The sequence below is a fragment of the Triticum aestivum genome, chromosome 2A, assembly GCF_018294505.1.
Source record: "Triticum aestivum cultivar Chinese Spring chromosome 2A, IWGSC CS RefSeq v2.1, whole genome shotgun sequence".
In the NCBI taxonomy this organism is placed as follows: Eukaryota; Viridiplantae; Streptophyta; class Magnoliopsida; order Poales; family Poaceae; genus Triticum; species Triticum aestivum.
In genome coordinates this window covers 216232026-216254169 of record NC_057797.1, presented here as the reverse complement: position 1 = coordinate 216254169, position 22144 = coordinate 216232026, and the positions used below count along the sequence as shown (strand labels likewise).

General features: G+C 47.4%; 1 protein-coding gene, 1 long non-coding RNA gene and 1 pseudogene across 6 annotated transcripts in view; all 3 read left to right on the top strand.

Annotated features, from left to right (window-relative positions):
- Positions 1-5860: 5860 nt before the first annotated feature.
- Positions 5861-7835, top strand: LOC123185190 (AAA-ATPase At3g50940-like; annotated as a pseudogene).
- A 4081-nt stretch (positions 7836-11916) lies between these two features.
- On the top strand, positions 11917-16046 carry LOC123188422 (uncharacterized). Of its 5 annotated transcripts, XR_006494623.1 has the most exons (6): positions 11917-12321; positions 12712-13028; positions 13112-13508; positions 13605-13664; positions 13934-14045; positions 15886-16046. It is a non-coding gene; the product is annotated as an uncharacterized lncRNA (long non-coding RNA). The 5 variants fall into 5 exon arrangements; XR_006494621.1 differs by having other exon boundaries at positions 12712-13508; XR_006494625.1 differs by lacking the exon at positions 15886-16046 and adding an exon at positions 14814-15103 and having other exon boundaries at positions 12712-13508.
- A 4973-nt stretch (positions 16047-21019) lies between these two features.
- The window catches only part of LOC123185189 (AAA-ATPase At3g50940), a 2247-nt gene continuing 1122 nt past the window's right edge, over positions 21020-22144 (top strand). Inside the window, exon 1 of the mRNA XM_044597165.1 lies at positions 21020-22092. Coding sequence (XP_044453100.1) covers positions 21070-22092 — 1023 coding nt within the window. The 5' untranslated portion in view covers positions 21020-21069. The remainder of the gene's footprint in view (positions 22093-22144) is intronic.

Sequence of the window (22144 nt, the reverse complement as noted above, 5' to 3'; positions counted from 1 at the left end):
TACTCGCCTAAGTGTTTGAAAATCCTACAGAGTGGTGAGCTAACCTCCCACTCGGGGGCTTAGCTGCAGTCTAGTACTCGCCTAAGTATTTGAAAATCCTACCGAGTGGTGAGCCAGCCTCCCATTCGGAGGCTTAGCTGTGAACCAGTACTCGCCTAAGTATTTGAAAATCCTACCGAGTGGTGAGCCAGCCTCCCACTCGGGGGCTTAGCTGCAGTCCAGTACTCGCCTAAGTTTGAAAAATCCTACCGAGTGGAGAGCAACCCTCCCACTCGGAGGCTTAGCTGCAGTCCAGTACTCACCTAAGTACAAAACACATCCCAATCCGCAAGGACGACGAGGTGCAGGTCGACTGCCACCTTCTCCTTCGGAGCTTCGCCACAAATGCAACGTGCGCTCCATCCCGACCCGCAAGGATGACGAGGTGCAGGTCGACTGCTACCTTCTGCTTCGGAGTTGCGCCACAAATACAAAAGTTGTCTCGAGTGAAGAACGAGTTCCACTCGACGGAGAATTCATGAAGATATTCAATGATAAACCAAGTTCAGATAAATCCTAAAGGTTCCAGACCGCAGATCGAAGTGCTCGGGCATTCAGCCCGAAAGAGTTTAACGGTTACAAAAACCACTCGGCATTCCGAGGCAAATTTAAGGTGGGGCATAAAAGTTTGTTCACTCCGCGGGAGGAGGACTGGCAGGCTCGACGAACTCGTCCAGGTCGACACCGTCGGCGATCCGAGTGGCTACAGCAATAAAAGTCTCCATAAAAGATCGTAAGTCATGCCTCTGGGTGTTGGCGACCTTGATTGCTGCCAGCTTATCTTGTCGCACCTCCTTGCAGTGGACACGAACCAAAGACAGAGCCACATCAGCACCACACCAGCCAGAAGATTTCTTCCACTCCTGCACTCGACCAGGGATCTCATTAAGTCGAGTCATCAGAGACTCGAGATCATTCTGGAGCGTGGCCCCTAGCCAAAGTGCCGTGTCGATCCGTGATGTGGCGACCTTCAGTCGAGCCAAGTAGTCCACAACACCGTCGATGCGGGATTCCAGTCGGAGCAGATTCATGGCAGTTTCATCTTTCACGGGAGAGTTGATGGGGTCCAAACCTGGCTTAATCCGACCAGTCTCCTCCTCGAAGTTCTGGCAAAACTCTGCATTCACGATCCAAGGATAAGTCAATTTTCGTATGCTGAGTCGACAAAAAAAACATCAGTCGGAACAAAATGTATACCTTCAAGCTTGATGAACAACTTCTTGGCAAGGCTCCTCAGATAGCTCTGCAGATCGTCCCTCCTGCGAGCGATGCCTTCCATCTTCTCGTTCAGGTTGACCTTATCCTTCTTCAAGCGCGTGACCTCCTTGTTGGCTTCGTTCAGGGCAGATTTCATCTTGGCGTTCTCTTCTTCCAATTGGCCGACTGAAGCCAGTTTCTGTTCAGCCAGAGCGGTTCTGTCGTCAGCTTTCTTTTGAGTAGCAGCCAAATCCTGATCCTTCTTCGCCAGAGCTTCGTTTCATTTTTCTGCAAAGAAATGGTGCTTGATTCAGAAAGAGCAGAAGGGTACTCAAGCCTAAGACAAACCAGTCGACAAGCTCGTCTTACCATTGGCGTCATCCTTGGCCTTTTGCAGCTCTGTCTTGGCCAATTCCAAGTCAAGGTTTAGCTGGATCTGTTGTTTCTCCAAGTCAGCAAAGTGAGCTCCAAGATCACAAGATTTCTGCAATCAGGGAGAGGAAGTTATTTTACAGCGAAAAACGACAAAGACAATAAATACTAAGACTACGATCGACTGCCCGCAGTCCACCATAGTCTCGGGGACTACGCCCAGTGGGTGCACTTTACGTGCCCCCACTGGTTCGGTTTACACTCGACACGGCCAGGCCAGATCGAGCGAAAGAATCAAAATACAAAGACTACAGTCGACTGCCAGCAGTCCACCGTAGTCTCGGGGACTACACCCAATGGGTGCACTCAGCGTGCCCCCACTAGTCCAGAAATTCAATCGACACACCTAGTGGGTGTACAGATGCGAAGATTTTCGGAAAGAGAGTCTTCAGATAGCATATCTTAATAGAACAAGCGGTGACGAACTAACCTGAACATTGCTTTGGAGAGCCGAGCTAGCGTCATAGGCGGCCTGACTGGCGTCCCGCACCGCCTTCATCTTCTCCATCATAATGCCCGCCTGGCGTATGGCTTCCTTGGTAGCATTCACTTCATCCTCTGGGACATGATGGATCGCAAAAACTGAAGGTGGGTCGGCAGGAGCTTGAGCAGTCAACGAAGAAGGCAGGGCACTCGACAATGGTACGGCGAAGGTAATAGAACCCCGATTGGCATCACTAGCATCCTGAACGACTGGTTCCACCATCGGCGTCGACTGTGGCACCCTGCTTGCAGGAGGTTTCCTATTTTTCCTCGTCAAAGGCCTCTCAGGCTCTTCATCATCATCATCGGGGAGGTCAATAATGTTAGGAGCTGTTCAAAGATCAATCGACAAAATCACATCACCCAATGGTACACATTGTAGTTGAGTCGACCAAATAAAGACAGAATGGCAGAAATCATACCCAGATTGGAAGTGACTGCATCCTCCATTACCTCATCCTCATCCCTGTAAGCCGAGGTCCCGGAAGTAGCAGCGCTGCCAGTTCCAAAGTTCGTCTGGTTAAATCAAGAAAAAATAAATAGCACGGAGCGTCGAGCGAATACAAAGGGAGACACTCACGCAGAAGCGATGGGGATGTCAATCTTAATCTTCGGCAACGCCTTCCGAGGCTTCTGCTCTGCAACTTTGGGATGCTTTCACGCTTTTTTAGTTGGGGTTGGTGAAGATGTCCGAGGACGCTTTGAAGACTGACTAGTCTGAGCAATCACCTTTTCACGGGCGCTCGGTCGTTCTTGGTCAAGCTTGGATCGCCTCTCCCTGCGAGGAGGCGACTCGACTTCTTCTTCGTCACTTGAGTCGTCGCTTTCTTCGTCCCCTTCTCCGTCAGAATGCCATTCGCCACTGTCGCCGCCGCTCGCCTCTCCTTTCGGGTCTTGCTCTTGCTCTCCGTTGGGCACTGAGTACATGTCGATAAGGGCCTGAAAGAAAGCAAGAAGAATAAAGTCAGTCGACGCAGTATAGACAGCTGCGTGAGTGAATTCAGATTATAATCAAAAGCTCAGAATCGGACCTTTTCTGGTTCATGGGACTGGTCGAATGGAGGAACTCTCCAGGCTCCCCTAGGGTTGTCCTTGTTTCCGGTGATGCCCGACAGCCACCCCTCTAGTGGGTCGTCATCGACCTCCTCCGGGTGAATCCGAGTGGTGTCGTCAAGACCCGAATACATCCACATCGGATGGTCTCGAGCTTGAAGAGGCTGGATGCGCCGCCGAAGGAAAACCTCCAAGAGATCCATACCAGTGACCCCATCACGGATAAGCTAGACTCGTTCGACCAGCACCTTAACTTGCACCTTCTCCTCCAGGATCACCTTCAAAGAGGAGGGTTTCCTCACTCGGTCCATGGTAAAAGGAGGGAGGCCAGTCGACTGCCCTGGCGTCGGTTGGTCTTTGCAGTAAAACCAGGTCGACTGTTATCCGCGGACCGAGTCGGGAAGAATCATGGCCGGAAAGGAACTTTTCCCTCTCATCTGAACACCAAGACCCCCACTCATCTGATATCACTTGTGTTCTCTCATCACTCGGATTGGCCTTTTTCACCGTCTAAGAATGACAGGTGAAAATGTGCTTGAAAAGACCCCAGTGAGGCCGACAACCCAAGAAATTCTCGCACAAAGACACGAAAGCAGCGAGATACACGATTGTGTTGGGAGTGAAGTGGTGGAGTTGTGCCCCAAAGAAATTCAGAAATCCCCGAAAAAAAAGGGTGAGGAGGCAAGGAAAACCCACGGTCGACGTGGGTGGCAAGGAGAACGCGCTCACCCTCCCGAGGTTGCGGCTCGGATTCCTTCCCCGGAAGCCGCGGCGATCCACGGGGGATCAGTCCTCCGTCGGCTAGGTCGTCGAGGTCTTCTTGGAGGATCGTCGAGCGGATCTAGTCGCCCTGGATCCAGCCCTTCGGCAGGCCGGCTCGTGAGGAAGATCCACCCCGACTGGTCGCCTTCCCCTTCGCCTTTGTCGTCGCCTTCTTCGCCCGCTCCAGAGCCACCGTCTTCTCCTTCCCCATTGTTGCCGGCGAGACACGTACGGAGCAGCGGCGCTGGGGCGAGAGCGAGCGCGACGAAGAAGCCCGAAGAGAAGAAGAGGAAATGAGAACGCACTGTTCCAGAAACCCCGGTCCGACGCCTTATATGAGGTTACTTCCGAGTGGCTGACTGGTAGGCCCGGACGATCCTGTCAAATCCCACAACAGTCGCGCGCGCGATACGTGGTGAAAAAGGTGGCGCGGAGATCGAGGCGGCTCCGCCCTATCCCATCCGATTACTGCGGCCTCCCCCGTCCCGTGCGCTTCCTAAAATTTGAATCCCGCGAAATCCGCGGGCAGCAGAACAACTTGTCAGACAGAAGATCTCCTCCACACCGTCACTCGAAGCATTTCAAGTAAAGAAACTCACTCGACAAAAAACTAAGAATGGATCAAGGCGACTGAAAAGGAAGTTGCTGTCGTCACTCAGGTTCATTGATCCGAAACAAGATATGCTCATGGCATGAAAAATGACTCGGAGAAGTTCTCAACTCCTTCACCACTCAAACCTCGATCCATTCGGGGGCTAATGATGAAACTATGTACCTAGGGTAGGGTCATGGACCTGTCCTAACTGTCCTACCCAAGGACATCTCTAGAAGAAATCACCTTTCAATCATCTTGTAGGTGTTCCACTCGACAGACTCGAAGACACCCGACCAAGAAGCAATCACTCGACCAAGATCCAACCACTCGACGGCCAGGAGACCTAAAGTCACTCCGCATGCTAACGATCGGTCATTAAGTAGCTTTTATGGTCATCATAGCACTTTATTAGGGGCGTTACCAGTAACGCCCGACCTTAATGTACTTAAAACCCTGCATAACTGAGGGCCGGAGGGGTCTGGCGAACTCTATATAAGCCACCCCCTCCTCAGTGTAAAGGGTTCGCACCCCTGTGATTCATACACACGTAATCCAGTCGACCGCCTCCGGGCTCCGAGACGTAGGGCTATTACTTCCTCCGAGAAGGGCCTGAACTCGTAAACCTCGTGTGCTTACAACTACTCCATAGCTAAGATCTTGCCTCTCCATACCTACCCCCCTACATTACTGTCAGACTTAGAACCACGACAACACCGGCGGCCAGTGAAGACGGCAACGACGGGGACGGCAGGAACGCGCGGGCGGCGTTTTTTTGTTTTGTTTTATATATATTATGGAATTGGGCCGTTTAAGTGGACCGTGAAACTGGGCCCTTTTATGGCCATGACCCTTAAATATGTTTTAATTTTTTTAACCGCGTTTATTTATCTTTTTAGACATTTTGTTTAAGTTTGTTTTTTGTTTTTTTTAACACATCCAACCCGAACATGATTTGTGGTGCGGCCGCATGTTGGGCACACCCACGATCCAACGGACAAACGTGGACATATATGAACCCATTACCGTTCCAAAAGAACAAAATCCAGTCAAACCAAATATCCGTTTGAGATCGCGCGGTGGATCAGTCTCGCCCTCTAAAGCACCAACGCTCTGGTCGTCGGTCAAGCCAAGGGCCTGTCATTTCCACCACTTATCCATATCCAGCACCAAGTGTCACCAGACCAGACGGTGGTTTTTGGGTCCTACCACTGCGTACACATGGCAACCACCACCAATTACTGCACCCATAGTTTTCACCCAGCTTCTTTGAGTCTTGACGCGCGCAACCGTCAAAAGCAAACCAACCTCACCGGCTCACCCACGCTGTCGCTCAGCTCAGCTTCGAATCCTCAAACCGTGAAGCCACTCCCACCAGCGGCCACGGCATTGATGGACCTCTCACCAGCCAGCACGGGTGCCTATGGCGGAAAGGCGGCGGACGCGTACCGGAAGGCGCTCAGCTCAGCGGCCTCGGCCGCCGCGTACGCCGTGCTGGCGCGGAGCATGGCGCGTGAGCTCCTCCCGGACGAGCTGCGCGCCGCAGTGCGCTGGGCCACGTCCGTGCTCCGCGCGCGCCTCGGATGGGGCGCCAAGGAGCGGCGAACGCTCGTCATTCGCAGCCACACCGGCGGCGGCGGTCGCGAGGAGAATCTTCTCTTCGACGCGGCGCGGACCTACCTGTCCTCCAGGCTCGACCCGCGCGCCATGCACCGTCTCGAGCTCACGCTGTCCGCGACCAGGGACGATGGCGGCCTCAAAAGCTGGACGAAGCGCCTGTTCATTGAGCCCGGGGACTCCACCGTCGATGTCTTCGACGGCGTCGAGTTCATCTGGTCGTCCGTCCACAACCACAAGACAAACGGCGGCGAAGGAGGAAACAAGAAGTCCAAGAACGGGGAGTCCGCCACCGCCGAGTTTCTGCTCAAGCTCAGCTTCGACGCCAAGCACACAGACATGGCCATGGAGAGGTACGTGCCCTTCGTCATGGGGACGGCCGAGGAGACGAGGCTGCGGGAGCGTTCGCTCATGATCTGCATGAATGAGGGCCGAACATGGTTCAGGCTGCACCACCATCACCTCGCCACGTTCGACACGCTCGCCATGGACCCGGCGCTGAAGCAGTCCATCGTCGCCGACCTCGACCTGTTCGCCAGCAGAAGGGACCACTACCGGCGGATTGGCAAGGCGTGGAAGCGCGGGTACCTTCTCTACGGCCCGCCCGGCACCGGCTAGTCCAGCCTGGTGGCCGCCATGGCCAACCACCTCCGCTACAACATCTACGACCTCGACCTCAGCCACGTGCAGAACACAACGCTGCAGTGGCTGCTCCTCACCATGTCCGACAAGTCCATCCTTGTCATCGAGGACATCGACTGCTGCTGCGATGCCATGTTAAGGGAGGTGGACAGCAAGGAGAGGAAGACGCCGGCGAGGACTTGCAAAGAAGACGGCGGCGGCTCATCAGAAACTTCGGACGGTACGCCGTCGCCCAAGCTCAAATCGGAGGTAATTACGGACGTGCTCTTCCCCTGCATTGCTGCGTGAACATATTACGTACTATATACCTATCTCAATGTCCGTATGTTCACTTGTGCGTACGGCGAACTCAGATCACGCTCTCGGGGCTGCTCAACTTCATCGACGGGCTGTGGTCGACCAGTGGCGAGGAGCGCCTCATCGTCTTCACCACCAATTACAAGGACCGGCTTGACCCGGCGCTGCTGCGGCCGGGGCGCATGGACATGCACGTCTACATGGGCTACTGCTGCTGGGAGGCATTCAAGACTCTGGCCCGGAACTACTTCCTCGTCGACGACCACCCCCTCTTCCCGGAGATACAGGAACTGCTTATGGCGGTGCAGGTGACGCCGGCCGAGGTGTCCGAGATGCTGCTGAGGACCAATGAGCCTGACGTCGCGCTCCGGGGTCTCACGGAGTTCCTCATAGAGAAGAAGCAGGGACAGAGCAAGATGGAGGAAGTGCATGAAGAGAACTAAGCAGGGAGAGTATGATCCAGGGAAGGAGTAACTCGACTACAGCGCACATCAAGAACTAGCTTGCTAGTCTAGGAATTAGCCGATCTAACGAATACGTTTGTTTTGCAAATGTCTCGTGGTCGCATTATCACATTGCTGCAAGATTATTATTACTACTCTTCATGTGTAGCATCATTTGTGCACATGCTCTTTAGATCGATCTTTGATCAAAGTTATGCCGGCACTCTCTACTGATGCGTAGCTTCTTTTTCTGAACCGCTGGATGCATAGCTTGATGCGTGATTTAGTTCTTTTTGTTTGGAGGAAGAAGCTATTAGATTTTACGCGCCTTGGCCCAATATAAATCTTGTATCTCAGTCTAGCATTTTCTTTAAATCTCAAAGACCAGTCGACTTGTATGTCATATGTGTAAATTTAGTCTCACACTGCTGGTTGAGTAGAGAAAACTGTTGGCTTACGGATCGTATCGAGAGGTGGTAGCCACTAGATCAAACAACAAAGAACAGAGACAGAAGAGTTTTTGGGCTGCTCAACCCACAGTTTTTTCGGGGCTTTTTATTTCACTTATATAGGGCTCAAAGAGCCGACCTCACGTCCAACATGGCCTACGATACTTGCCCAACATGATGCAACCCTGATCACAAATCGATCAGGTTTAAACTTGCCTTCTATCTCTTAAGAGATTGAAGGTACCACGACTCATAACAAAGCCTAAACTTGCACATGATACAGACTTGGAATGTAAACTTATGTTCTTATACATGGAACATAAACTTGCGACTTGGACATAAAACGTTAACTTTTAGTATGTGTTCACAGAGGCTTAAATTCACCCCCCCCCCCTCCTCCCTAAACACAATAACCAAATGTTCAGTGGTAGGGTTCTTCATATATCTGCTCACAATTCCAACAGAGTAGCCTAGGTTAGCCATGTGTCCACCAAGTACCTTAGGCTTCCCACAATACTCATGTAATCTTCGAGTCCACGGTTGGCGTTTTACTCATCTTGCTCAACTTGAGTGTCGGTGTCAAAACCGGCGGATCTCGGGTAGGGGGTTCCGAACTGTGCGTCTAAGGTTGATGGTAACAGGAGACAGGGGACACAAAGCTTTACCCAGGTTCGGGCCCTCTTGATGGAGGTAATACCCTACGTCCTACTTGATTGATATTGATGAATACGAGTATTACAAGAGTTGATCTACCACGAGATCGTAATGGCTAAACCCTAGAAGTCTAGCATGTATGACTAAGGTATTGAGTCTCCCCTATCCGGACTAAGTCCTCCGGTTTATATAGACACCGGGGGGGATCTAGGGTTACATAGAATCGGTTACATAATATGGAATCTTCATAGTTGTTCGCCAAGCTTGCCTTCCACGCCAAGGAGAGTCCCATCCGTACACGGGCGTAGTCTTCGGTCTTCACGTCTTCACAGCCCATCAGTCCGGCCCATAGATAACAGGCCGGATGCCCGAGGACCCCTTAGTCCAGGACTCCCTCATTGAGCCTAGCCTCCATGGGCACCTTAGGCTTCCCACAATACTCTTGTAATCTTTAAGTCCACGGTTGGCGCTTTACTCATCTTGCTCAACTTGAGCCTAGCCTCCATGGGCACCTTAGGCTTCCCACAATACTCTACTCTTGTAATCTTTGAGTCCACGGTTGGCGCTTTACTCATCTTGCTCAACTTGAGCCTAGCCTCCATGAGTGTCTATGAAGGATTGCACTCATTCATGCCGTAGTTCACCAACATCTTCATGGCATATGACTCTTGGCACAAAGTGATCCCATCTGTACTTTAATGTACCTCGATCCCAAGGTAATAGCTCAACAAGCCTAAATCACTCATTTTGAACAAATCCTTCATCTGTAGCTTGAATCTCCGAATCTCCTTCTCACTAGCACATGTGATCAGAAGATCATCGACATACACACCAGTGAGTAGACGACTTGTATCTCTTCCTCTTTTATACTCAAGTGAAACCAAATTATGATGAAGTTTAGTGTTCCAAGCTCTGGGCGTGTGTTTCAAATCTCACAAGGCCTTGTGCAACTTATATACTTTGTGTTCCTCTCTTGCTTGCTTCACATAACCAATGGGTTGCTTCACATACACCTCCTCTTCTAGATATCCATTTAGAAATGCAAATTTCGCATCCATGTGATGCAAAGTCCATCCTTCCTGAGCAGCTATTGCAATTAACAACCATACTGATTCTATGCTGGCAACTAGAGCAAACACCTCAATGTTAACACAATTCTCCACCTCAGCGATGATTGAACCATAGAACAAACACAATAAGGTTCATGATGCCAAAACCCCAATCTCCAAAGATTTATCTCCATATGAACAAATCAATAGGTGACATACTCGCCGCCTCTAATGCTCCACATGGGAGCTAGCTTAGGCATGCACAAATGCTCACCAAGTCCAAACTTGGCCTTTGGGACCGCCTTGCTCAACATATTTTGTACCGATCTTCTCAATATACAAAATCTTCTCTCTCACATGATGCCTAATGAAAAAACTTGCGCACATCAATACGCTTGGTTCTCTCATTGATCTTTTCATCTTTTGCAAGTTGAATCACACTTTCACTATCACAAGTCACAACACGATCAACTTCATTGCCAAAATCATCAAGAAAACCATGCATCCAAATGGCTTCCTTCACCGTCTCTGTCACTGACATGAACTCAGCTTCTCTGGAAGACAAGGCAACTACATGTTGCAGGGTTGCTCTCCAGCTAACACAAGACCCACAAGCTGAAATACATAACCTATGAGGGAGCACCTCTAATCTTGATCTCTAGCAAGATCAGAATCTGAATTGCCAACAATTTGTCCCGGTTTAGTTGCCCTTTCATCAAACATCAAGCCATATTTACTTGTGTCGCGAAGGTACATGAGGATCCACACTAAAACCTTCCAATATTATTTTCTTGGTCTTGACACAAAATGGCTCACCACGCCAACTGCATGAGTTATAAAAGTTAGCTATAGCAAATAAGTTCACGAATTGGAAAAAATACTTCACACATTAGAAATTTTTCATGAAATTGAAAAGGATCATGAATTTCAAAAAGTTCATTCGCTTGAAAAAAGTTCATACAATTTGAGAAAAATATACACAAATTTCAAGAAGGTTCACACATTAGAAAAAGTCCATGAATAATTAAGAAATATTTGTGACTTCGAAGAAGCTCACATTTTTTTAATACAAGCATGAATTTAAAAAACATTCATCAATTAAACAAAATCATGAATTTGAACAAAGTAATCGGTTTGAAAAAATATTCACAAATTTGAGAGCAAATTCATGAATTGGAAAAAATCACAAGTTAGAAAAAGGTTATGAATTTTAAAATATATATTTGTGAATTTGAAAACGTTCAGATTTTTATATCATGAATTTAAAAAGACTCATCGATTAGAAAAAAATATCACGCATTAGAGAAACTCTACGATTTTTTAAAAATATTTGTTAATTTTTAAAAGTGCACAAATTTCATGAAAATTACGAATTCAAAAATATTCATCAATTTGAAAAAAATCACAAAATATGAAAAATGTTAGTGTATTTGAAAAAGTTCAAAAAATTGAAAAAATATTTCACCAATTTGAAGAAAGTTCAACAATCTAAAAAATCATGAATTTGAATAAAATATCACGGATTTGAAAAACAAATGCAAGAATGAAAACCAAAAAAAGAAGAGAAAATAAACACGTAAGATAACCCGAAAAGTAAACTAGAAAAGGGAAGAACACAAGTCCGGGAAACATCTAGAAGCTTCCATACTCATAATACACACGCGGGACGCGAGAACGGGCAATTCTATTTACCACCTGCAGGCGGCAAATAGGGATGGCATTGCTGTGAGAGCGTCCCACTAGATGACCCCAGTTGGGCCGTCCCATGCTGGCCGCTGTTTCTTCTATATATGTTTGTATTTCCTTTTGTTACATTTTTATATTTTTATTTTGTAGTTTTAATTTTACTTTTAGTTTTATTTTATTATTTTCTATTTCTTATGTATCATTCTAAAAGTTCACTGTGTATGACAAAAATGTCACCATATCTTCAGAAAATGTTCACCATATATTAAGAAAAAGTTCACCGTGCATTATAAAATGTTCATCGTATCTACTATCTATCTACTACCACTATAAAAGCACGAGAGGACGGAGAACCAAATCATTCTATCTATCGAAACCTGCAATCCGATGGTCCACATCCCTCCAGCATACTAAACGCGTTTTATACTTTAATTACCCATCATGCCATTATGTTAATTAATTACCCATCATAATTAATTACCCACCATACCATTGGGTTAACATCCTCACCAACACGTCGCTACCCTCTGCTCTCTCGCGACCACGCCCTCAGGGCAGTTTTCCATTGCCCAGCGCCCCACACTTCGCCCCACCTCTTCCCTCCCCGCCAGCCACCGCCTGCCTCCATCTGCATGCGCCGCCGGACCGCCGCGTCCACGCGTAGCCCGGACTGCCGCCCACGCTCCAGGCGCCCGGTCCGCCACGCCCACGCTTGAGGCGCCCGGGCCGCCCCGTCCACACTCTAGGCGGATCGCGGCACCCACGCTCGAGGCTCCCGGGCCGCCCCGTCCATGCTCCAGGCGGACCACGACGCCATAGCTCCAGGCGCCCGGACCGCCACGCTCACGCTCCAGCCGCTCGGGCCGCCGCGTCCACGCACTGCCCGGACACAGGCACCGGCGCACCGCCGGTCCTCCACACTGCAGGTGCTTTCCCCTCACATTCTTCCTGGTTGCAGTGACAATTTTTGGTTTAATTGTACGCATGTTCAATACTACTGCCTTCTAATTTCTGCTGCTGTGAGTTCTAGGCTTGCTGTCAGTTCTAGGCTTGCTTCATAGAGTGCCATAGTTAAAACAGATGCAAACATATGTATTGCAGTAGTGGACTGCATAATGGGATAGTTGTACATAATGGGAAGATGATTCCCATCCGTCTATCTATGTTGAGGCTCCTGCACTTTATCAATGTTGCTTACTCTGAACTCTGTAGTCGCACATTGTACATGCTGTTCCAATGTCTGATTATTACATATGCTTTTTCACCTCTTTCTGTACTTTGTTGATTTTTCTTTAACATTTGTGTTTTTCCTAAAGGATGAGCAAGAGTAATCCAGATAAAGTTCCAGGAACGACTACGCATCGTTCCCCATTTAAAGACATAACGAACTCGTCTATGATTGAGAATGCAAATGTCACTACTAATAGTCAAGAAGCAAAAAAGAATACATTGTATGCCCGAATGTCTGATGAGAAGAGAGCAGCATTCCTTGAAAAACGTCGTATGTCCCGACAAGAAAAGAAGTCTCAGGCTCTGAATATTGTTAATGGTCAACTAACAGTTGAGGCACATGCTCCGTTAGGATCCAAGGAATGTACATCTTTGAGAAGCATAACCAACACACACACAAATGGTATGTTCATACTCTGCATATCATAATTATTGAATGACCATTTACTCATTTTGCTAGGAGGTTTGTCTCCTGCGTTGTGTCAGATGCAACATGTACTGAAGCCGCAGGACGCCCTTGAACAGCGGGATCTGCCGCCTCCCTTGGACTTCGCCGGCAAGGCGTGATCCGTCGTCGCCACCCCACTCTTCCCACGGGAGGATGCGGCTGCTATCATCAACCTCCGCTCCATGGGCGTACTCTCAAATTCAATATGTTAGATTTGCAGAGACTAATGTTGCATGACGCAAGAAGAAACATGTGGTTCTGTTGCGAATCACCACAGCGATGCAGTAGGTTTCCAGATTGATGCTATTGTTACTGCACATGAGGGAATACATGGTTATTATTTTGACCATATCGGTGCCATGGAAGCTGGAGAATTTTTATCTACTATACTTGTTCGTTGCCTGCATCATATTGCAGTTCCAAAGTCCACATAAGGTATTCCATTAACATTTCGTACACCATTTTTTCCGCCACTCGATCACATAATGAATATCATGAACATTCATACCAAGTTATTTTGTGTCCTGTCAGGAAGTTTAAATAATACATAATTCATTGGCGTGTACTCTGTCATAGGATGTTGCTTTACATGTAAGATTTTTATCCCCTTTCTAATGCTAATGATGAAGATAATCCTTTTGTGGAATTAAGCTTCATTTAGGGTGGATAATGTATGGCTGTGCATATATTGTGTATTTTTTATATTAAATGCATAAACTTTTCTGGTATTAAAACAAGTGAGATTGGTTACAAATAAACAAGTTAGTTCGGCAGCATTCACGTTTTACAACTGGAATCATTTTTGCCAGAGTTATTCCGACCTTTTGGCAAAGTGATTGATTTTTTCCGTTGCACTGCAGTTTGGGCGCACCATGTTTTAACTGAGAAGGCAGTTGTTGGTACAGTTAGAGTTCAAAGAGGTCCTCCAACGAGGGTGTGTCAAAACTCAACTAGGCGCTTCGGTGTCAACTGGTAAGAAGTTAGTGCCGTAGGAAGCTAGATAATTGGTGACATGTATAGCATCATAATTTGTAAACTACAACTTAGTGATTTTGTTTTAGAGGCAACAATTGCGGTATCATATTCACTGATTGTTTTTTCATAAAATAGTTCATTGGGTGCTAGCTATCCCTGAAGACTGGTTGTTGTACATACTGGCTGCTGTACATATTTCAGAATATTTGGTTGCTTGCTAGAGAGTGCATACTGGCCGGTGTACAAATTTCAGAATATTTGCAGTACATAAATATCTTATGATGTTAAAAATTCACAGTGGTTCATTCGCTACCCTCCTCATTCGGTGTTCCACCTCACCACTCCCCAGCAGTGGGAGCGGAGCAGCCGACGGGTTCCTGGCTTACCTGCCTCACAAAGAGGTAGTCATGATTGAACCTGAAAAAATGCTGCTTCCTGTATACATTAGTAGAGGAAAAAATGACTTGATTTCTGTAGGACTGTCTTGTGAATTAAGTGGATATGTAATGTCCTTTTAAAAAAGTGGATAGGTAATGTACTATTCTTGATTGCAGCTGGTGCTTTTTTTGGAAATTTGATAACACCACAAGCAGCAATCGATTTTGAAAGCCAAAAAACATCCAAAACATGTACAGTGGGAGTACTGCCAGTTTAGGAGCAAAGTAACCATTACTAGAGTAATGAATATGAGAAATGAATAGTTGATGAAACTGAGCACTGTTGTAATTCTCGACAGTGAAATGGTCTTTTTTTGTCCCAGTAAAGGTTGGAGGTAGAATCAGCTTCAATCTCGAGTACCCAATTGTAGAGAAGACGAAAGGAGGCACAACATATATGGAAGTACGAACTCTGGCAGTAACAATTTTATGTTTCCAAGTTAGGTTGATGATATTCAACTTAATAGAACCCAAACTTTTGTTGTTGAGTTCAATATACAGTGTCCCGTGTATAGTTTTTAAGGTGTCATGTTTCTCAAGAGAATACATCTGCACGTAAGGAACTAGCTACCGGTATCAATCTAAATGAACAAGCTCATAAGCAGGCTTTGCTTTTGATTCATTCGTTTTATACTTTTGTTGGAGCATAGTTCCATTCATATTTTTGATATACTTATTTTTCTGTATCACTTACATTTTTTGTTTAGCAAAGTGATGTCCCTCTTGAATAATCATATGCTGCTATCCGTTCAGACATTGCACTTAGCAAATGTAATCTTTTATGGGATTAGATGTGATTTTCTGTTTTATTATACTGATTGTGACATCAATGGGATATTGCGTACAATGTTCTAATGTTAAGATGTTGTAAGTACTCACTGTGGTTTCGACATGATGCTTGGTATATGGAGTCTATAGTATCAATGTGATGCATAAGCCTTTCCAAATTAAATCAACTTGTATGAATTCTTTCCTCTCTTATCGCATGCTTAAGTTTCTTGCTCGTGTTTAGTATGATGCGCAAGAGAGTTGATGCCCACCGAGTTCCAACTCTGAAAGATGTGCATCTCATTATACCTAAAGCACACCCCAAGTAGCAAATCCTGAATGGGATGATGTCTTTTTTTCTTCTGCCGTCGTCGATTACCAGCTCGTGTTCCAAAAAACAAAGACAACTGACTACCTTTCAAACCACTAAAGCATATTATTTAGTTTTTCTAACGCTCAAGATAATGATAATGCATATATCTACAAGAACTGGTCTGATTATTTTGCTTTTAGTTTATTGCACTCATGGAATGCGAAGGAACTAAATCAACCAATTTGCAGGGTCAATATTCATTATTTCATGATTTTATGTTCTATGCAAAAACTTAGATTGACTTGCTATTTTCATTCAGGATGGTGACCAGATAAGGAAGCAATTTTTGGTGCACCTACTCAACTACATCAACAGTGAAGCTACACACAACATTTCGGATGTTTAAGAGAATTGATCAGCTTCATCAGGAAATACTGCTATAATTTTTTGGCTCTATGAATATGATGAGTCGATGATACATTGAAGTGTCTTCTTGATTTATAATAGTACTTTTTAGTGCAATCAAAATATCTTTCTTGGTATGTTAATTCTTACATATATATTAGTTGAGACGTGCATTTGCACGTGCACGCTTACTAGTACTAAGAAATTGTTCTGTGTGTTTTACAAAAAAATTCAGCATATACTAAAAAAACTTCACTGTATGAAATATGTTCACAGTATATGAAAACATATTCATTCTGTATTTTGGAAAATGTTCACTGTACATTTAAAAAACAATTATAGTACCCAAAACTGAAAGAGGTGAAAAAAGAAAACAGGAAGGGAAAAAAGGTACGAAAACAACGAAAAAAGGGTTCACTATAGTGAAACGGTTAACTACAGTGAACTGACTGCTACAGTGCGAGTGAACGCTATTGGGCCAGCCCATTGCAGCTGCAACCTGTGTGTAGTCGCCACTATCTGCCGCATGCGGATGCAACTAGGAGCTCTCCGAGAAGACTGCATGCAGGATACGCACGCAGTGCAAAGGGAAGAACAAAAAAATTAAAGGAGTCAGCGAGTTCCTACGTACTATGTGTGCTAGGTGGGTATGCGTCGTTTGCGAAAATGCCTATAAGCGGTGCCTAAAACACCAAAGAAGAATTGGCCTTTAAGATTTGATCGGTTTTAGAATCCGATGCAACACAGACTAGCAAACATCTTAAGAGCCTACATGGGCTGCATGGTCAAGTACTAGGGTGCCCTTTGATCAAGGATTATCTACCGCGACATCGGACCATGGCCTGATCCAGCTCGAGCTCAACCCGGCCGCGCAACGGGATCAGATACGGGACAAAATTTTCCGCTATGAAATTGCCCGGGAGCCCCATGAGGAGCTGAGGAGCACTATTGCTACTTCCTGGGCGGCTTCTTTGGACGGGGAGAGAGTAGAGGACCTAAAAATCAAGCTAGCGGACCTGTCAAATAATCTGAGGAGATGGGACAGAAGGACCTTTGGGTCAGTTCGTAGGGAGATCAAGGAGTTAAAACAGAAGCTAGAGCAAATGCGCAATGAACAGGGGCGTTCGGGCCCAAGTCACGAGGAGAAGAAGGTGAATGAAAGGTTGGTGGAACTATACCACAGAGAAGAGTTACTATGGAGACAACGATCAAGGATAGAGTGGCTTTCGGTGGGCGATAAGAACACGAAATTCTTTCATATGAGAGCGAGCATGAGGAGAAAAAAGAACATGATAAAGGCCCTGATGAGTTCACTGGGGGTACAGGTGGATGATCCGGAGGAACTAAAGGAGATGGTCACGCTTTTTTACAAGAATCTGTACACAACAGAGGGAGTGACGGACATGGAGGTTGTTCTTTGCCATGTTCCAAGAAAGGTTACCCCGGAGATGAATGGTATACTTTGTGCAGATTATTCGGATGAAGAGGTCAAAACCGCTCTTCTCCAGATGTTTCCCACAAAATCCCCAGGTTCGGATGGCTTTCCAGCTCACTTTTATCAACGCCATTGGGATGTGTGTGGAGCAGAAGTTACAAAGGCTGTTCTCCGGATAGTCAGAGGGGAGGAGGATGCAGAGTGTATCAATGATACTTTCTTGGTTCTTATACCAAAGGTAATGAGCCCAACCTTGTTAACTCAGTTCAGGCCTATAAGTTTGTGTAATGTATTGTATAAAATTACTTCGAAAGTGATTGCAAACAGGCTGAAGCAAATACTGCCGGAGATCATTTCAGAGGAGCAATCGGCTTTTGTGCCGGGCAAATTTGATAAATGATAATATAATCACGGCATATGAATGTCTGCATTTTATGAAGGGGAGTAAATCCAAGAAGAATAGTCATTGTGCTCTGAAATTAGATATGATGAAAGCCTATGGCAGGCTAGAATGGGACTATCTACAAGGAATGATGGAGAGATTTGGTTTTGCTCAACAGTGGATTAATGTGGTAATGAATATGATCAAGTCAGTCTCTTTCTCGGTTCTATTTAATGGAGAAAAGTTGGAGGAGTTCACACCGAGAAGAGGAATTCGGCAGGGAGATCCTATTTCCCCTTATCTCTTTTTGATAGCAGCGGAGGGCCTTTCGTGCCTACTGAAATCAGTTCCTCAGTCGTCAGCTTTCACAGGAGTCCAAGTGGCACCGACAGCTCCGGTTGTTAACCACTTGCTTTTTGCTGATGATAGCCTGTTGCTGTTCAAGGCGAGAACAGAAGGGGCAGAAGTGGTGTCAAACCTGTTGGATACATACTGCAATGCATCGGGGCAACGAGTGAATAATGAAAAGTCGTCAATTTTCTTTAGCAAAGGTTGCCCGTAGGCTACAAGGGACGGGATCAAAAACACTTTGCAGGTTTTTGATGAGCAACTCACTGATCGGTATCTAGGGATGCCAACGGATGTTGGGCAGGCTAAGAATGGTACTTTCAAGTATCTAAAGGACAGGGTGTGGGAGAAAATCAAAGGATGGATGGAGAAACTTTTGTCATATGCGGGTAAAGAGGTGTTAATCAAGGCAGTGGCTCAGGCTATACCCGTATATTTTATGTCATGTTTCAGGCTCCCTAGGGGTATTTGTGAAAGTATCACATCGCTGATCAGGCAATTCTGGTGGGGAAGTAAAAGAGGGAAGAGGAAACCATGCTGGATATCTTGGGATGTATGCACTAAACCGAAGTATTTGGAAGGACTAGGCTTTCGATACATTGATCTTTTTAACCTCTCTTTACTGGCTAGACAGGCTTGGCGGATCATACACACCCCCTCTACATTAAGTGCCAGGATTTTGAAAGCCAAGTACTACCCTGACTCGTCCTTTCTTGAGGCCGAGCTAGGCAGCAGACCCTCACAAATATGGAGATCTATCTTGGACGGGAGAGGAGCTTTAGTGCAAGGTTTGATCCAGAGGATCGGAACAGGAGAGGAGACACGAATATGGGACCAAAGCTGGCTACCCCGATCGGACCTAATGAGACCAATTGCGTGTCTGGCGGCGGATAGACCAGCACGTGTCGCTGAACTTATTGACCCAACCTCGGCAAAGTGGAAGGAGGACAAGGTTCGTGCGACTTTTCTGCCAGTTGATGCAAATGTGATACTTAAAATCCCGCTGTGTACTAGAAGAGTTGATGATTTTTGGGCTTGGGGGAGGACGAACGAGGCGTTTTCTCAGTAAGGTCAGTCTACAATTTTTTGTTGAAAATGAAACTGCAAGGCGAAGCATTACTGCAACCGGTTGGAGGACACTCAAATGAGGCAGATGAAGAAGCAGCCTGGACGTCCCTGTGGCACATTAAAGTCCCATCAAAAATCAAGGTATTCTTATGGAGACTATGCCATGAAACAATTCCAACAGCCGGGGTGCTACACCACCGGAATATGTCTACTACGAGTGTGTGCGCTTTCTGTTCTGCTCAAGATGACTGGAAGCATGCACTAGTAGATTGCGTGATGGCCAGGAGTATATGGTCACTGTGCTCGGAGGATATGGTGGAGACTATGCTGGGCAATCTTTCTATGGATGCAAAAAACTGGATCTTCACATTGCATGAATCGTTGCCACAGGGGGAATTCATAAGAATGGTGGTGACACTTTGGGCAATCTGGCGAGCAAGAAGGAGAGCTATACATGAAGAGATATTTGATAGTCCTTTTACTACTAACTCTTTTATACTCTCCTTTTTGAGGGATTTGGAGATGATCGGTAGAGGAGCGGGCAGTGTTATGAAGCGTGCTAGCCTGGGACAGCATACATGGATGCCTCCGCAAGAGGGTCATGCAAAGATGAATGTAGATGCGGCTGTATCCCAGCAAGGGGAGTTTGGTGCCGTGGGAGCAGTGCGCCGAGACCACAGGGGAGTTTTCTTGGGTGCTTCGATCTTAAAACTCGAGTTTATCACGGATGTGAGCACACTAGAGGCAATAGCAGTAAGGGAAGGCCAATCTCTGGCTGAGGATTTATATGAGAATTCCATTCAAATTGCTACAGATTGCAAGAAGGTGGTTGAAGATGTGCAGAAGAACTCGGCGGCTGGCTATGGAGCTATAGTGCATGAAATAATACTTCGTGCAAACTCTTTCCTTTCATGTAAAGTAGTTCATGAGTTTAGGAGCTTGAATTTCGAGGCTCACAATCTTGCTAGATATACTTTGTCCTTAAACTTTGGTCGTCATGTATGGCTAAAACAACTAGGAGATCTTGATTTTCTTTTTGTAAACATTATGGGCGATGAATAAAGCATGCGAGATTGTCTCAAAAAAAAAATCTACCGCGGTGAAGTTTGGCATGTGGGGCCGGAGATAACTAAAGTCACGTAAGAATCGGAAACAAGGACTAAAGTGCAAAATGAAAATCTGGCCCAACGGTTTCAACATATACTACTTACTTTACTAGTGATGAGAATCCCCTAAAAAAAACAAGTGGTGAGAAGGCAAAACTGTATCCAAAGTTTTTTTTACATTTCGTAGGTCAGTACCTAGTGGGATTTCTGAGAATTGCTTCGTGTTTTTTTGGTTTCCTGACTTTTTGTAATTAATTAAAGTTCATTGGCAAGGAGACTGCGAGAAAAGAGAGAGATGTGGGTAGCGTGCACCGCTCACCAATGCCTCCAGAACGCGACAATATGGCACCAAGAAAAGCCTGCCCTTGCTTTTTTATTTTCACAGTTTCAGCCTGCTGCCGCTGCTGCTGCTGCAGGCCTCCAGAGGGGAGCTGATAGAAGATGACATGAACCCCATGCATGCTTTCCAGAGTTCCTCCTGCTTTCCTGGCGCTCGCCGACGAGGCCAATCACCAAACCGGAACCCTGGAAGGCCTGCAAACTATCATCTGAATCGAATCGCTTCCCATTTTTAGCCACCTGTCCGTCCGCCCCCTCTTGTTTTTACTGCCGCGCGCCGTAAATTCAACGGTCAATGGAACAACGACACCGCAGTGAGCGCGCTGTGGGGATAAAATTAGATACCTCTCGGCAGAGCAGAGGAAGCTACACGCGCACACTTCCTACACTGCCTCCTCTTCTCTTGGCTGCTCGTCGCCAATGGAGCTCCCGTCCGCGGCTTCCTCGCCCTCCGCCTACAAGCTGGTGGACACGTGCAAGAAGGCGGCGGCCACGGCGGCGTCCGTGACCGCCTACGCCGTGCTGGCGCGCGGCATGGCGCGGGAGCTCCTGCCGCCCGACCTCTGCGCCGTCGTCAGCTGGGCCGCCTCGCTCGTGCGCGGCCACCTCCAGCCCCCGCCCGCCCAGCGTCGCACCGTCGTCGTCAAGCGCCTGGACGGCTGCGCCATCAGCTGCGCCAACTTGAACTCCTTCTACGACGACGTCAACGACTACCTCGCCACCAGGATCGACCCGCAGTCCATGCGCCGGCTCTGCCTCAGCGGCGCCGGCGCCAGGAAGGTCATGTCCATGGACACCGGCGACTCCATGACCGACGTCTTCGAGGGCGTCCGGTTCACGTGGACGTCCGTCTCGGGGGAAGGCCGCAAAGGCCCGGACTCGCTGGAGCTCACCTTCGACGCGGAGCACACGGACATGGCGCTGGGCACGTACGTGCCCTCCATCACGGCCGCGGTGGAGCAGGCGCGGCGTCGGGACTGCAAGCTCAAGATCTTCATGAACGAGGGCTCGTCGTGGCGCGGGATCAGCCACAACCACCCGGCCACGTTCGACACGCTCGCCATGGACCCGCCCACCAAGCAGGCCCTCATCGCCGACCTCGACAGGTTCTTGAAGCGCAAGGAGTACTACCGGCGGATCGGCAAGGCATGGAAGCGCGGCTACCTTCTCTACGGCCCGCCCGGCACCGGCAAGTCCAGCCTGGTGGCCGCCGTGGCTAACTACCTCCGCTTCAACCTCTACGACCTCGACCTCTCCGAGGTGCGCTACAACGCCGAGCTGCAGAAGCTGCTCATCGGCATGCCCAACAGGTCCATCCTTGTCATCGAGGACATCGACTGCTGCTTCAGCGCCACGTCCAGGGAAGGTGGCAAGGAGCGCAAGACGCTGGCGCGGGCCGACTATGGCCATGGCGACGATGACTCTGACGACTGCTCGAACAAGGTACGTTGCATAGGAACAAAACAAGCATCGATCTTTGATTGGTGAACACACA